General features: G+C 42.1%; 1 protein-coding gene across 2 annotated transcripts in view; it reads right to left on the bottom strand.

Annotated features, from left to right (window-relative positions):
* Positions 1-14,525, bottom strand: part of LOC126400713 (nardilysin-like) — a 46,328-nt gene that overhangs the window by 25,487 nt on the left and 6,316 nt on the right. For both annotated transcript variants that reach the window (XM_050061624.1, XM_050061623.1), the window contains 8 exons: positions 14,291-14,444; positions 11,403-11,476; positions 11,123-11,218; positions 10,804-10,926; positions 4,862-4,919; positions 4,030-4,103; positions 2,286-2,355; positions 1,928-2,005 (listed from right to left, as the gene is read on the bottom strand). In XM_050061624.1, coding sequence (XP_049917581.1) covers positions 1,928-2,005; positions 2,286-2,355; positions 4,030-4,103; positions 4,862-4,919; positions 10,804-10,926; positions 11,123-11,218; positions 11,403-11,476; positions 14,291-14,444 — 727 coding nt within the window. The remainder of the gene's footprint in view (positions 1-1,927; positions 2,006-2,285; positions 2,356-4,029; positions 4,104-4,861; positions 4,920-10,803; positions 10,927-11,122; positions 11,219-11,402; positions 11,477-14,290; positions 14,445-14,525) is intronic.

Raw genomic sequence — 14,525 nt, 5'->3', positions numbered from 1 at the left:
TGGGATCTATATCTATAAATCAACAGGTGATTTCCTTCTTTTAGTAAAATCCTAAATGATTGAGTTGTTTTTTTTCCACCTGGACCTTTATGCTCTGCCATTTCTCCTCTAATCATCACGCTGTAACCTGTGACAGGCTGTCATGATAACACAACTATCACACATTCACATATGTCGTTTTTTTTGTCGACGTAGGTTTACATTCCCAAAGGCTTTTGACAAAATCACTTGACGACACCGACTCCTGTGTGCGCATAGCGAGAGAGGAGAGGGAGAGACGCTGTGCTGCTGCCAGAGGAGCCGCTGAATGAGTTCCCTCTGAGCGGTAACTCGCTTAAAGAGTCTGAGAAGTCCGGGGCTGTTCATAAAACATTCAGGACGCCATAGTTTATTCCACACTACTGAAGCTGCTCCTCTTTTTGGAACCACTGCAGAGTCGGTAATAATTTCCACATGAATTTTTCACCTGTATTATCCTGAACGAGATGATATAGCACACCTCTACTCACGTGCACCAACACGCACACACTGCCAAACTGTCCTCCACAGCAACTATCAGTGAAGCTTGCATTACAGCACACACACAGGGAGCCTGACTTCCTTCTCTGCTCAGGACGCCATACCGCCACTATATCTGTACACAGCTGATCGTTGTTTGCTGCTATATTAATGCTTTGAATGTCGGTTTTAGGTCCTTTAATTAACACTGATTTTAAAAATGGTTCCACCGGTAAAGATTGACTCACTGTTATAAAGTGGAGACAGAATGCACATTGAGTGTTGAAATAAGTGAAGGAGAGTAAGAAGAAAATATGTCACTTTACGCCTCTTTATTGCAGACGATTTACAGACACATTTGTTGTCCCTTTGGGGCAGTCAGCGCTGCTTTAAAAATCCCAGAATAAAGAAACAACACACCATATCGTTCTAAAATGCATCATGCAGGGGCAGCCTCTCATTCATTTAAAAACATAAAAAACAACTTTAAGAGATGTGAAATTTATTAGCACTGGGTGATTCATCCCATCATGTCTGCTTTTATCTGAATGAAGACATGTTCTATCTAGTGGTATGATGATGCACTTAACAGCAAAGGTTAGTTTGAAAAGTCTGCACTGCATTGCCAAACAAGTAGGAATGATGTTGGCGAGTTTTTATATCTGAAAGTTCTCAAACTGCACTGAAATGAAGTGACACCAGTGGAGGGAAAGATGCATGAGAAACACTGTGTATAGTGTGCTTTTTAAAATGGCCTGCAGTAATGTGGAGTACACATCTTTATTCTACAACCTCCGAAAACTCTGGCACAGCCCTTTAAACTTTAAGGCATCTGATCAGTGGTGTTCCCGACAGTGTGCGTGATGGACACACATATAGACAGACCATTCCCCAATTTCACTGCGGGGGACAGCGATGGCGCGATTTCAAACCAGCCTCTCGGCCCTTGACGTTGTGATTGTCTGAACTCAATAAAAACAACCACTCCACTGCCTCGGCAGTTTGGTTCGGCTGGGAATTGAGACCGAGTACACTCAAATTTCACTGTTGTCATTTATCAACAATTGAAAACAGCACACACAGTAAATAGGAATATTCTATCAAACGCTCCGAGTGTTGCTGATGGGAGAGGGACTATTGGATGGGCTCTTGGTATTGTGGGACTACAGAGGGTTTGTCGCATCACTTTGCCACTTAGCAACAAGAGGCTGAAATGCTCTTGTACAACCACATCCAGGGATGAGAATGTATGAATCACATCGTCAAGTGGGCTGGCAAAGTGTATAGTTTGAAGATTGGGCTCCGACACTCGGGCCTCGCTCGGAGCTGGAAAAAGCTCATGTATACCCAGTAAATTGAAGACCTTTTAATTGGGTTTTGGAGGGCCCTCAAATCAGAAAAACAAACAGACAGAGGCAATAACACTCACTTCTTCCTGAGCACTGAGAGGATGCTTCCTGTGCCTTCATGGCCAATCAGCCATGAGATGTAGTGGAGAGGCTTCACTCTGAAAAGAGGAGGGAAGAACATGAAAAGGAGAAACAAAAAACATTGATGCAATCCCTCTACAATCAGGGAAAAAGCATGGCATCTTTTGGCTGGTCTAATTCTATGTTTATATGAAGAGGCGCCACTCTGGAGGAAGGAGACAGGGACATGAGGAAAAAAAACAGAGAAACAAACACTGTTGATGCAACTTATTCCAAGTCAGGAGAAAGTGTGGGGTGTTGTTGGTCGTCTAGTCCTGTACCAAGAACTGTACATCTACTGCAATGTAAGTAGCTCACCTGTAGTGTTTCTCCTGAGGGGGGAGGGCCCAGGTGATATTCAAAGCATGAACTTTCCTCACAGGGACAACTGCAAACACACACACAGTTACAGAAAACACCATGACAGAACGATAACTTCTGCCTACATATAGGCTAAAGGCGTTTGTAGCCACCTGGGTTCAATTCCATGCTGTGGCCCTTTGCTGCGTCATTCCCCCTCCCTTTACCCACTTTCCTGCACTATTATAGCTGCACTACAATAAAGTCAAAAAGCCCAAAAAATAATCTTTAAAAAGGTGAGCACACATTTGCAGGTGCTGGGCAAACTGCCTGTCTCCAACAAGCCGAACAGCATCAGAGAAAAACTGACTCTTTTATTCAGTGTTTTAACCAGTTTAAATCACTGGGTCCACTTGTTTTGGAGAGGCAGAGACCTCTGCGGATAATTTGGCTCCCAGTAAAAACCTCCTAAATGTTGGATCAAAAATAAGGTCAGCTCACATCAGAGAGAAAATGTGAGCACACATTAGCGGGTGCTGGGCTAGCAGTCTGTCTACAATGGGCCGAACAGTGTAGAAATAACACCAATTTGTAACATGAAACTGCTTTAGTCCGTGTTTTTACCAGTTTTAATCACCGTGTCGGTTTGTTTTGGATGCAAAGAGACATCTGTGGATAATTCAGCTCCCGGTATTAACCTCCTGAGCAATGAACACTGAGGGAATGCTAACTGGGAACAGTTTCAGCTAGTTTCAATCTGCAATCTACACTGCTGGATACCACTAAATCCCCCAAAATCTCACACACTGTTCATCTAAGAACAGGTTAAAATAAAAAGGTTTTGAGATGACAGCCTTTCTTGTTTCCTTTATTATTATTATTATTATTATTATTATTATTATTTTTCATTCTGTGAAACTGGTTTTGCTAGGATCATTTTTCTAACTTGCTTCTTATTAATGGGAGATTAGCACAGATTAAAATACATTTCTAGCCAGAAGGACATAACAGTAGTGTAAGATAACTTGCTGAGACACTGCTTTGAGTCCTGGAGTAGTGGTGCACTCCAGCCTCTTGTGGCCAAAATGAGTTTTACAACAACAAAAACTAAGAATTGTTTTTGTTTTCACCAGCTCAAAGGCTGTTTTTTTTTTTTTGCCTGTTTTTGAAGGTGAGAAAAGTTACTTAGAAACTTGGCAAAACTTTTGTTCCAACTGTTTCTCAGATGAAAAATAAGGAACTTATGAAGACAGTCCTTGCAGAACTTAAAAAATTCTTCTGAAGTCATAAAAACAGAAGAGAAAACAACTTAGATCAGACATTTTTTTTTCTCACTTCCCAATCAAGGCTTCCGTACATGAACCATCTCCTGGCCGAACACATGTATTAAGAGCAGTGGTTCCCAACTGGTGCAGCCATAGAGTCCAGATCTCTCCTTAATCATTAGTTCAAGGTCCACACAGTTGAATACATTCAGCATCATACTTGCGTTTGGTCATGCCATCGAGCTAGTTTGCTGTCTCTGCCAATTAGATGTCCATTAGTTATTCACTCTACAGCAGGAAACAGCACTTCAAAATATAAGCTCTGTGCCGGAAATTTACTATACTTCCAAATTAAGCATGTTTTCTTTCAACCTTGAGATGTTTGCTAGCCATTCAGAACTGACCCAGTTTTGGACCAGGACCCACCAGTTAGGAACCACTGCTCTACAGAACCAGAGCTCACCAGCTGTCATCAGTATTTATTGAGTGATCAGTACCTCTGTAGAGCTGGTTAAAGGCTGGTGTGTCAAAGGGATCCAGCATCTCGGAGAAGTCTGGTTTGGACAGACCACTGTGGACACAAAAAAATGATTATAGGAAGCAACAGGTGACTGTGCTGTATCACTTACCATCAATTAAACAATGTTGATATGTCACTAAACAGGTCTTAAACACACTGTAATGCTTTTCCTAATTGTAGAAATCTAATGTCTTATTTAAAAAAACAACAGAGAGAACACTTGTTCTAGTATAATTTCTTAACAAGCGATTAAATATGCTGATTGAAGACGTTTGAAGATGTCTACAAAGATCACAAAAATAGCATCTTGTTTCTGCCAAACTCCAAAAAAATGTTAATTTTCCATATGTTTTCAGCAAATGAATTTAGTTGATCTGAGGGAGATCAGGCTTGAGAATGTTTTATAAGCTCAATAACAAGAGATATTTCATCAGCCCATACAGGAGCATGAAATCCTTTAATTGAAATCAAAGCATTAAAAACTGGAGGTTATGCGGTTTCACATCAGTGATAAGTACGACGATTCTCTGAGAATAACCTGCCGCGGTGACTCACAAAGCAAACAGAAGCAAAGGTCTGTAAGAAAAACACAAATTCAGTTTGACTTTAGGGAGAAATTATCCCTTTCAGCATGTACGATGACGAAAATAAAAAAAACCCGAGGTGAAGCGAGGTAAAGAGAGCCGAGAAAGAGACGGAGGGAGGCTTGACATTTACATTTGAGAAAAGTCTCAAAGGATGTTCCGACTCAATCTATATCACACCAGCACCTCATCACAGTGACTGAGAGCCTCTTCTCCAATACTCACTTGTTAGGCACCTTGCTGAAGATCTCTCTCACCCACTCCTCCAGAGTGTCCAGCTTCTCTAAAGGACAGGCCGAGTGAAGGAGGATAAATTAGAGTTTGAGTGTGTCTCAATAATTCTGGCTGAAAAAAAAACCCCCTCATAATTCTAGGTTTGGGAGTTTGGGAGTGTTGAGTGCAATACAGTTTGTTCCAAAGCAACTGCAGAGTTGACTACATTTAACCCATAAAAGGCTCGTTTAAATGCATTACTTACTAAACATCACAGCTCTGAGGTCACCTGTTTCTAACCTAGTGATACTTGATGATATCAGGGTGTCTACAGGCTTCAGACAGTTAAATTTAATGGTCTTCACGACACGTTCAAGACACCTTTTAACCAAATTTAGGACCAATTTTTGGACAAATCATCAATCAATCACCAGAACTGGCCCACCAAAGGATCCAGTCCGGCCCACTAGACTACTAGACTGTTCAATTGTTTTGTTAAAGGATGAACATCTACAGAATGTACCTGTAATTCTTAAAACAAAAAAGGGAAACTATTGAAGATGATGATACTTATAGGTTATTGGACGAAGGTTTTACTGGTCCGGCCCATCTGGGCTATATGAGGCTCATGAACTAAAATGCGTTTGACACCCCTGATCTACATTTTGCCAACAAGACCAGATGAGATATGTAATCCCTCCAGCAGGTTCTGGGTCTGACCCAGGGCCTCCTACCAGTGGGACGTGCCCGGAACACCTTGAACTGGAGGCGCCCAGGAGGCATCCTGATCAGATGCCCGAACCACCTCAACTGACCCCTTTCGCTGTGAAGGAGCAGCGGCTCTACTCCGAGCTCCCTCTGGATGTCTGAGCTCCTTACCCTATCTCTAAGGCTGAGCCCAGCCACCCCACGGAGGAAACTAATTTTGGCCACCCCTTTCCGCGATCTTTTTCTTTCGGTCACTACCCAGAGCTCATGACCATTGGTCACCTGTAGGGACAGGAATCAGGGTTCGGTGCATTGTGTACCGGGCGGCAGGCAAGGGCGGGGCCCTGGCTCTGGGGACATTATACAAACACTGAACAAAAATATAGATGCTTTTGTTTATGTTCCCATTTTTCATGAATTTAAGTTAAAGATCTAAGACTTTTTCTGTGGACACAAACTTGTTCAAATCTATGTCAGTGAGTTCTTCCCCTTCTCCAAGATAATCCATCCACCTGACACGTGTGGCATATCAAGATGCTGATTAAACAGCGTAATTACTACACATTGGCCTCGGGCTGGTCTCAGTAAAAGGCCACACTAAAGTGTGCAGTTTTATCTTGGAAAAAAAAAGACATTTATTAGGCACTCTGGAGTATTGATTTCACATAACTAGGGCTACAGATATTCATTTTTGGTCACACGGGACTCATCTGTAAAGAGAACACTTCTCCAAAGTGCCAGACGCCGTCGGAGGTGAGCAGTTGGCCACTCAAGTCTGTGACGACGACAGACTGCAGTCAGGTCAAGACCCCTTCTGAAGATGACGAGCATGCAGATGAGCTTCCCGCAGACAGTTTTCTGACAGTTGGTGCAGGAATTCTTTGGTCGTCAGACGCTGGATGTGGAGGTCCTGACCTGGTGCGGTTACATGTGGTCTGTGGTTGTGAGGATGGTTGGATGTGTTGCCAAACTCACAGCAACAACAGTGGAGACTTGGAGATTGGCGGTGAGATTAATATTCAGTTCAGAGACAGCAACTCTGGTGGACGTTCCTGCAGTCAGCATGCCGATTGGCACGCTCCCTCAAAACTTGTGACATCTGTGGCGTTGTGTTGTATGATCAAAATGCTCATTTTAGAGTGACCATCCCAAGGCTTTTTAATCAGCATCTTGACATGCCACACCTGACAGGTGGATGGATTATCTTGGAAAAGAAAAGTGCTCACTGACACATTCATTCATTTCTGTAACCGCTTATCCTGTTGGGAGTTGCGGGGGGGCTGGAGCCTATCCCAGCTGACATTGGGCCAGAGGCAGGGTACACCCTGGACAGGTCACCAGACTATCACAGGGCTGACACACAGACAGACAACCATTCATGCTCACATTCACCTACAGACAATTAAGAGTCACCAATTAACTTGCATGTCTTTGGACTGTGAGAGGAAGCTGGAGTAGCCAGAGAAAACAGCCCCCCACCCTGGGGTGCAAACCCGGGGGGTTGCATTTATATTTTTGTTTATCATATAAATAAACTTTTTGGGGAGTAATAGGAGTCCAGTTCCAGTCCCGTTTTTATTGTGGTGGTGGAAGAACCCTTTTTATTTACACTAATTTGAATAGTATTTATGGTCAGCATTTTTTCTGCCATAACCAATTAATCCATTACTGTACATTACATTCTGTAATTTTGTTTAGTAGTTTCACTGTAACTGGCAAAGTCCCTTTTTGCTGTGTGGGATTCATATCACACACACCAGAGATTCACAGAAAAATAAGCATTCACGTTTTTCTCATTGACAAAACCCTCCCTGTTTACCGAGCGCTCTCCTCCAGTAGGGATATCCACAGTATCAATATGGAGTTAGGATCCGCCTCATGTAAGGTCACGATTTGAACACATGAACACTCTTCTTTGTGTAAGCATTCTTTGCTTGAGAAAACAATTGCGCCCTGCACACAGCGTGAGCTCAGATCGTGATCGAATGCTCACAGCATGATGGAAAAAGACCAATTATTGGCTTTATTCTTTAATAAAACAATGCAACACCATGAATCGTGTCAGTCTGGTTTATTTGGCTGTGCTGTAAATGGAAGTTGCTCCTCTTCAGCATCTCTGACACAGAGGCTGCTCAAGCAGAGATTCTCTGCGTACGCTAATAGATACTCAGCTCATTCGGATGGAACAACTTGGACTGAAACCTTAAAGATAACTTAAAGCTGCTGTAATCAGTTTTTCTGTATCTTATATACTACATGATTATAGAGGAGCATTTAGCAGCTAAAGAGCCAGATTTTTATCTCAGGAGTTGCTGGAGACCAAAGTTAAGCTAGAGGTAGAGTGGTCTTTCATAGCCAGACCTATCCCCACACTTTGTTTTAGTGCTGGAGAAAAATCTGGCTGAACCCATCATAATCCTGCATCATAAAAAAAAGCCCTGTCTTGTTTGTATTTCTTTAAACCAATCACAATCTCACAATCAATGGGGTGGCACCCAGGATACAGCAAGATGTGCTAAATAAACCCTTTTGTGTGGAGTTTGCATGTTCTCCCCGTGTCAGAGTGGGTTTTCTCTGGCTACTCCAGCTTCCTCCCACAGTCCAAAGACATGAAGGTTAATTGGTGACTCTAAATTGTCCGTAGGTGTGAATGTGAGTGTGAATGGTTGTCTGTCTCTATGTGTCAGCCCTGTGATAGTCTGGTGACCTGTCCAGGGTGTACCCCACCTCTCGCCCAATGTCAGCTGGGAAAGGCTCCAGCCCCCCCACGACAGGATAAGTGGTTACAGAAAATGAATGATGAATTAATTATTTTAGAGGACATTTGCACCTAGTGATAGCTTTATGACTCTGTCACGCTCTGATCTGATGTCAGTGACCAGCAGTCCAGCACTACTGAAACTGGGACAGTTTGACCAAACATGAAGGGCTTACGGATGTGCCAGCAAGGTATCTGAAAAAGTCAAGTGTCCGGAATAGTTTCAGAATTTATGAAGATGACACCCAAATGTTAAGCACCAGATATGCCAAAGGAAACTTCGACGAGCTCACCTTGAAACTTTGAGTAACGGCTGTCTTGTAAAGTATTCTTGTTTCTAGCGATTATGGCTAATGTGTGACCTGCATGCTAAAAAAGAAGCTAAATGCCACGTTATTTTAGCTGCAGCCGCTGATGTCCTCGTCTCTCAATTAACACCCCGTAAAAGACACGCATTGAAGCTTTGTGAATATTTATCACTGGTATTGGGGGCAGCCCTATAAATCAGCAACAGTTTGCCAACAACTTAATGAAATTAAAGCAGTTGTGCAGAACTTTACGTTTTCATTGATTATAGCGCCCCCTTTGGTCGAAGCGGTATGACACCTACAGCCTGGTGTTGTAAAATTCCGACTGCAGCCGGCATTCGGCTTCATTTGTAAAATCTTGACTGCAACCGGCAATTACCTCATGCGTTTGTTTTGGAGAGCGAGAGGAAAATCATAAATGTTCTGGTGTCTCTCTGAATTTCTTATAAACTGAGGACAACTGCCTGCTGTATATTTGTGTTCACGGTCACAGTCACAGATAATTTTGTGGCGTTTGTTGTAACGTTACTAGACAAAAGCAGTTCACATTGGCTAACGTTACATTTAGCTTGCTTATAACCTCCATGTCGTCATATATTGACCGAGGTTTACACGCGTTTGGGCTCGAGGCCTATCACTGTCCTGTTTAGCCTTCTTCTGTTCTTCTGTTCTTTTTCTTTCAGATGACATCGAAAGTACAACCAAGCCCTTATAGATACATCTGGTAAAACTGTTATGTGTTCAGCAATGCCCATTGCGTACCGCTTACTCGAAGAACACTCTCTGTAAACACGGCTCCTTCTTCTTCTGTGGTTTAATGGCTGCGGGCCACTGCAGGCGTGCAGACTTACTTCTGCCTCCAGGTGCCGTATTCTGGTTTGCTGACTTCCGCTGTGTCCAACCCGAGCCAGGCTACGCTAAATTGCCATATAGAGAAAGGCTTTTTTGTCGCTGTTGGGTTCAAATAAATATGCGGATCTTCAAGGGGGGGGGGGGGTGATACGAACTAGGGACAGTTTTATTAATGGTAAAAAGTTCCGCACAGCTGCTTTAAATTTATAAAGTGGTAATATGTGTGTGTGTTTAAAGCTCCATGCACTGGCTGAACGTAACCAAAATTAATGATTGCTGTTTTCATGTGGCATTTCCTTTAATATTTAGTAGGGGTGGGAATCACGATATGGGTCAATGATACGATATTATCACGATACTTAAGTCACAATACAATTTTATTGAGATTTTTAATATGCAATGTAATGCTGAGTAATGCGATAAAATAACTCGTGATTTGTTAGCTTTTTTAAACAGTAAATTATGTCCAGAGAGGAAAACTTTGTCAACATCTGTTTCAAGTTTTCAGTCTGTTCATCTCACTGCAGCCATTTTTTTGCAGCAGTAAAATGTATCTACTGGACTGAAAAAGCAACTGATTATATTACTCTAGTTTGTATTTGTCACATATGTCATTAATTTAATTAAAAAAGTCAATACTTGGCACTGTGTTATTGCCACACTGTTATTGCTAACCCTAACCCAGCCCTAATATTTAGACGATCGTAGTTAAATCTCATGTCGGGAGGCAAATTTAAACTTTATCAGTCTTCATATGACCTCATTAATAGTTAAATGCCATATTATTTTCCCAGAGAAATGCTGGTTGTATATAAACTTCGTCTTTTTAGTATCCAGAAATCATCCTGACACCTTTGCATCACTTTACAGTAGCTGTTTTTCTCAGTGAAGACAGTTTTTAAATAGCACTGGAGGGTTTAACAAGAATACAGAAGGCAAACAGTTCAGCAGTTTTTATGGGAGATGATTTTTTTTTCTCAGCACAAATGTCAACACTCGTCATCATTTTACTTTCATGCAGTGAGTTAATTAGCCGTGCGATATTTTCTGTGAAACTCTGAAAACACGTGTAAGATGTTCTGTATCTGACTTTGTTTGGAAAAATATCGCAGTTTGAGTTGATTCAGGACTGATTAACCACAGTCGGCTGAACATGGATGAATCCTTATGAGAGCTGCGGCTAATTATTGTTCTAATTGTCCATTTATCTCTTCAGATTGCTTTATCAATTACTTCATTTGTTGTATGAAATTACTGAAAACAATCCTGTCAATCTCCTAATAAGGACAGCTCTTGATGTATATTAAACGGGAATAGATTTTCCTGACCTTTTGACTGCACAGCCAGAGTCATGTAGTGGGCAGAGTAGTGCTTCTTCCAGAAGGCGCGCAGCCGCTTATAGACATTGATCTTCTTCTTCTTTGGCTCCTGCTTCAGCGTCTGGGCATTCCCTGGTGTTGTCACAAGTGAGCAATCAATTCAGCACAACTATAAAACACTGTAGAAAAACGGTTTATAAATGCAGGGATATCAGCAAGAAAGAAAAACTTGGTATCTGTCTCAGCACTCCTGTTTGTTATTGCTGAACATACCCCAAGGAGGCCCTGTGTGCATTACGTGTCCCAGCGGTTGTGTTTACCAACTCACCCCAGCAGAACTTGCCCATAGGGTGTCCAGGTTTGGCCAAACTGCCAAACAGCATTTCCTTCCTGTGGGAGTCCGACGGCTTAGCCAGCTGGTACTCTGACAGACAGAAGGAGAGACAGAAAAACTCGAGACGACAGAGAAAGACGGTGATCAATGGTGTGCAAGAGCTGCCTGAGGAGAACTCAGCAATGCGGCTGATGAAAAGTTTAAGTCCAAGTAAGACAGCTGAAATTTAACTTCTCAGCACGGAGGGGCGATGCACAGAGGCACCTTGACTCACCACTGTCGACGGCCTCCACCTCCCTATCAATGGCGTCTCGGATCATCAGGGGGCAGATGAAGAACTGGGCCCACCTGAGAGGGTGACAGGACAGAGAGGCTATAATCAGGGGCCACGTACCGCCAGGGAGAGCACACACAGGTCAGACAGAGACAATCAGATGTAGACAGATGCACACAACAGACAACAGCAGGACGGCGGGCGGCTGATTGAGCCTGTAATGTTTGTCCGACTCTGTTAGTTCAAATCAAGAGCTGGTGTTGCATCATATCCTGTGTGACTCATCAGATTCTGGGACATGAAGAAGAGTTTCAGCTGTTTTACCAAAGTTAACATTTTTTGTTATCATACTTCTATCTGTCTATCAAATACTTTATTTTGGTTTAACAACTCCTTTTCGAAACTCATGTCATGGATTTTCTCCATAAATAAATACATAAATAAATAATATAAACACTTCTATCAAATTCATGGGACCTTGCAAAATTCTACAGCTTGACTCTGAATACTTTTTTTAGTTATGAATTTTTGAAGTTTGACCCTCGGAGCTAAATTTCATCATTCTTGCGGACATAATCTGAGCCTCATCGAGTGCTTATTTTTCATTGGATTGGGTTGAAATTTGTATCCAACATCCAAGAAACCAGAAGGATAATTTGCAACATGTATTCATGTAAATAGTTGCTGCTGAATGTTTTACATAAATAAAATAAAAACACATCACCTGACGAAAAATCTTCGACAAAGTATACCCAATATATTCAGAACATTCTCCTGGGTGCTCTCAGTATCATCTAGAGCAGGGGTGTCAAATTCATTTTAGTTCATGGGCCACATACAGCCCAATTTGATCTCAAGTGGGCCAGACCAGTAAAACCACTGCATAATACCCTATAAATAAACCCCCCCTCAAAATGTTCCCTTTTTTAGTGTAAAGAAGTACGTTCTGAAAACGTTCATCCATTTACAAAACAAATGATGAACAGACTGCGATATCCTAAGAAAAATATGTGCAAATTCAACAGTATATTTCAGTCTCACTTTCATTACATGGGCATTTTTGTCATAATTTTCAACTCCTACTAAAGTGGAAGCCGATGAAGAAGCAGGTTAAGTCGTCCCCTGCCTTACAAACCATGTACAATATGAAGTTTTGTCAGTGCCTCAGCAGCAGGGTTCCACCCATCTTGTTTTAAGATAAAAGTCTGATACAGATTCTTTTGTACTGAAGCTGCTGGTCAACAATATTTTGCACAATGTTCAATATCTTTAAATATGAAAGTGATCATTATTATTATTTCAGAGAGTTGTACTCTGGTCAGGGTGGAAAAGCCTCTGAGGCAGCACATGAAGTATCTACTCACTGTTTAAATCTGACACCTCTTAGCCTTTACAAGTGCATCAATATTAGGTGTGCAAAGTCATCTAGTGGGCTGGATTGGACCTTTTGGTGGGCTGGTTCTTGCCCCTGGGATGTATGTTCGACCCCCCTGATCTAGAGTGGTTCCCAACTGGTGTGTCACAGTCCAGAAGTTGGTTGCAGGTCCATTCTGAATGGACTGCAAGTGGCTCATGAACATGTCAAGTTTGTGAAAAACAGACTTTATTTCAGATTACACAGAATATTATTCTTAATTTGTGTAATTCTGAAATGGTAACATCTAATCACAACACTACTCAGGTTAAATGGAACATATGGCTTCTGAATCATCTGTAGGGTAAAATACGAAGCTATGGCTAGCAGTTGGTTAGCTTAGTTTAGCTACGGCTAGCAGTTGGTTAGCTTAGTTTAGCTACAGCTAGCAGTTGGTTAGCTTAGTTTAGCTACGGCTAGCAGTTGGTTAGCTTAGTTTAGCTACGGCTAGCAGTTGGTAAGCTTTGTTTAGCTATGGCTAGCAGTGGGTTAGTTTAGTTTAGCTACGGCTAGCAGTTGGTAAGCTTTGTAAAGCTACGGCTAGCAGTTGGTTAGCTTAGTTTAGCTACGGCTAGCGGTTGGTAAGCTTTGTTTAGCCATGGCTAGCAGTGGGTTAGTTTAGTTTAGCTACGGCTAGCAGTTGGTTAGTTTAGTTTAGATACGGCTAGCAGTTGGTTAGCTTTGTTTAGCTATGGCTAGCAGTTGGATAGCTTAGTTTAGCATAAAGACTTGAAACAGCTTGCCTGGCTGTGTGATGCTGAACATATTAAACAGTGTGAACTGATGACAAAGAGAAATCTGGACCCCATGGCTGGACCAGTTGCTGAAGCAGCTCCTGAGCCCCAGACTTTATATCCTGTGACCTCAATTTCTACAATGGTAAAAATATGGGTCCCTCAAGAAAAAGGTTGGGAACCACTGCTTTAGATTACTCCAGCAACCAACTCAACCACATTAAAACATTTATTCAGTTTTATTGTTGCAACTTTTACATTACATGTCACATTCACCCATTCACACACACTCACACACTGATGGAACAGCTAGCAGGAGCAATTTGGGTTCAGTATCTTGCCCAAGGATACTTCGTCATGCCGCCAATCTTCTGATTAGTGGATGACCCGCTCTACCTCTGAGCCACAGCCTTATTAAGAACATCAGAAGCATTTTACACACAAACTTAATTTTTGGATTTATAAAAAGCTGTTGCAACTGGAACCTGACCCCGCCTGTCCGTGTCCTACAGAGTGAAAGTTATGTACAGCAACACCAGAAACAGTCTTGCCTCAAAGTTTTGAAGGAGCTATCATCTTCTAGTTGGTATGTAATAACATGTCTTAAGTGTTTTTTCGAGTTTACTTTCTCCTTCTCTTAGTCCTGTGTTTATCATGTGATGGTTTTCAAGGAGTCCACTTCTTAAGAGCGACTGATCTGAAAACAAAAACAAAAAAAGCCTCCTCTGATCCTCCCTCACCTGTCAAGAGCTTCTTTGAAGCTTTTCCTCTGGACGTCAAACTGGAAGATGGTCCTCTCGCAGTCGGTGGAGGCGTTGTCGCTCCCACCATGCTTCTTCAGGAAAGCATCAAAGCCATTTTCTGAGGGGTACTTCTCGCTGCCCATGAACACCACTGGGACACAACGGAAAAACAGTAGGGAAGAGAGAAGAGTTATAAATAAAAAAATAAAGGAGTTTAAAAGGGAAGGAAAAA

The sequence above is a fragment of the Epinephelus moara genome, chromosome 14, assembly GCF_006386435.1.
Source record: "Epinephelus moara isolate mb chromosome 14, YSFRI_EMoa_1.0, whole genome shotgun sequence".
Taxonomy (NCBI): Eukaryota; Metazoa; Chordata; class Actinopteri; order Perciformes; family Serranidae; genus Epinephelus; species Epinephelus moara.
Note: the sequence above shows the minus strand (reverse complement) of the source record. Positions and strands in the feature narration are given on the sequence as shown.